Raw genomic sequence first — 1,933 nt, 5'->3', positions numbered from 1 at the left:
GGAAATGAGCCAAAGTTTCAACAAAATCGTTCTCGAGCAAATCCCAGAAGAACCTAATGAACCGAAAGTTGAACCCATCAGGTCCAGGAGCTTTGTCAGCCCCACAATCAGAAACCGCTTGCTTGACTTCTTGCCTCGAAAATTCAGTGACCATTCCTCCGGCAACCCCTTGGTCCAACGTCGCTAACCCATAACACACGAGTTTCGGCCGAGACCTTATACCCTCCTTAAATTTATCCCGAAAAAAAACCCATAACCTCCCTTTTAATGATAACCGGACTCGTTTCCCACCTCCCATTGACCTCCATCCCAGGAAGATGATTAGAAGCCTTACGCTTATTAATAAAACCATGAAAGTATCTCGAATTGTCATCCCCGTGAATGGCCCAATTACACCGAGCCTTCTGTTTCAAGTCTCGATAATAAAAATCATCAAGTTCACCAAGTCGCCGTTTAATCTCTGCCAGAGACCATACCTCCTCCTCTGATAAAGATCTAACCTCCAAAGCATTGTCTAAATCACGTAACTCTCGCTCCAACAACCTCCTCTCCTCCAACTCTTTCGCTTTACATTCAGAAGCCCAAATACCAATGTTATTGCGCAAGATTTTAAATTTCATCAATAATTTCGAATCGGGATGACCAGTGACCATAGCTTCAACCAACGATCTACTGACAACCCGACCAAAATCCTCCCGACCAAGCCAAGAATTAAAGAACCGGAACGGTTTGGGACCGAAGTTCCTAGACCCCGTCTTCAACAATAAAGGACTGTGATCCGATTTATACCTCTCCAGAGCTAAATACTGAGCACAAGGCCACTCCATAAAGAACTCCCAATTGACAAAAATTCTATCAATACGACTTAACTTATTGCCTGCAACAAAGGTGAAACGCCTCCCTTTCAAGGAGTACTCATGCAAATCCGAAGCGTCAATAAAATCATTAAACTCATTTGCCTCAACCAAGTTAAAATTAGAATTCCGTCTATCTTCCACTGATCTAACCGAATTAAAGTCCCCCGCCACTATCCACCTACCTTCCCCCTCACCCAGTAACCCACTAATCTCAGCCCACAGAGCACGTTTAGCCACAATATTCTGCGGAGCATACACATTAAGCACGTGAACCGGACGCCCACACCCTTTAACCACACCAGAAACAAGAATCCAGTTGGAATTTTTAACAACCCTATCCATAACGAAGACTTTAGGATCCCACATCGACACCAGACCACCGGATCTACCAGTAGAGGGAACCCAATCATAACTAAAATCCCCAAACCCCCAAAAACGCCCAAGATTCCCCGCATCCAAAGAACCATACTGAGATTCCTGTAAGAGAATAAAACTAACCTCATGTTGCGCCCGAAGCCGACGCACCCAATCCGCCTTGCCTAAATTCCCTAACCCGCGAATATTCAATGATAGCACATTCATTGACCACCACCTTGATAACCTTCGGATCGCAGCACCTCTTTAACATTCGGAAAAAAATCGGCCAAATTTTCCACTCCCAATGATTTACTCAACAAGACTGTATTCGTCGCTTCAACATCAATCGGTTGCTGCTCGGGAGCCTCATTTAACTGTTCCACAACCACTTCCGCACCTGTCCTATCACTGCCCACAGATTCTGACACCCTTTTATTAAGATCCGGAGTCAAAAACAAATCATCACCATCTGTTTCAAGATTGCCACTAGACTCGGACGAGCTAGATAAAATACCGATTAACTTATTCAGACCGAACATATCATTATTTTCCCTAGCCCTCTTCTTCGGCCGCTCAAGTGAACCGCTACTCGCATTCCGATTGTTGAACAAATTTTTACGACGAAATTTCTTTCTACCAGTTGCGGCTGCCGAATGAGACCCTGACACGCCATCCATGCAGACCTCAACGTTGCCTCCCATTGAATTCCCATTACCATT

At 44.8% G+C, this 1,933-nt stretch overlaps 1 protein-coding gene across 1 annotated transcript; it reads right to left on the bottom strand.

Moving 5' to 3' along the window:
• Positions 1-233: 233 nt before the first annotated feature.
• Positions 234-1,439, bottom strand: LOC110924936. The gene has a single exon (XM_022168908.1). It carries the CDS (start codon positions 1,437-1,439, stop codon positions 234-236), a length of 1,206 nt encoding a protein of 401 aa, XP_022024600.1.
• Positions 1,440-1,933: the final 494 nt, after the last annotated feature.

This window comes from Helianthus annuus, chromosome 4, assembly GCF_002127325.2.
Source record: "Helianthus annuus cultivar XRQ/B chromosome 4, HanXRQr2.0-SUNRISE, whole genome shotgun sequence".
Taxonomy (NCBI): Eukaryota; Viridiplantae; Streptophyta; class Magnoliopsida; order Asterales; family Asteraceae; genus Helianthus; species Helianthus annuus.
This window is presented reverse-complemented; position numbering and strand designations above follow the sequence as displayed.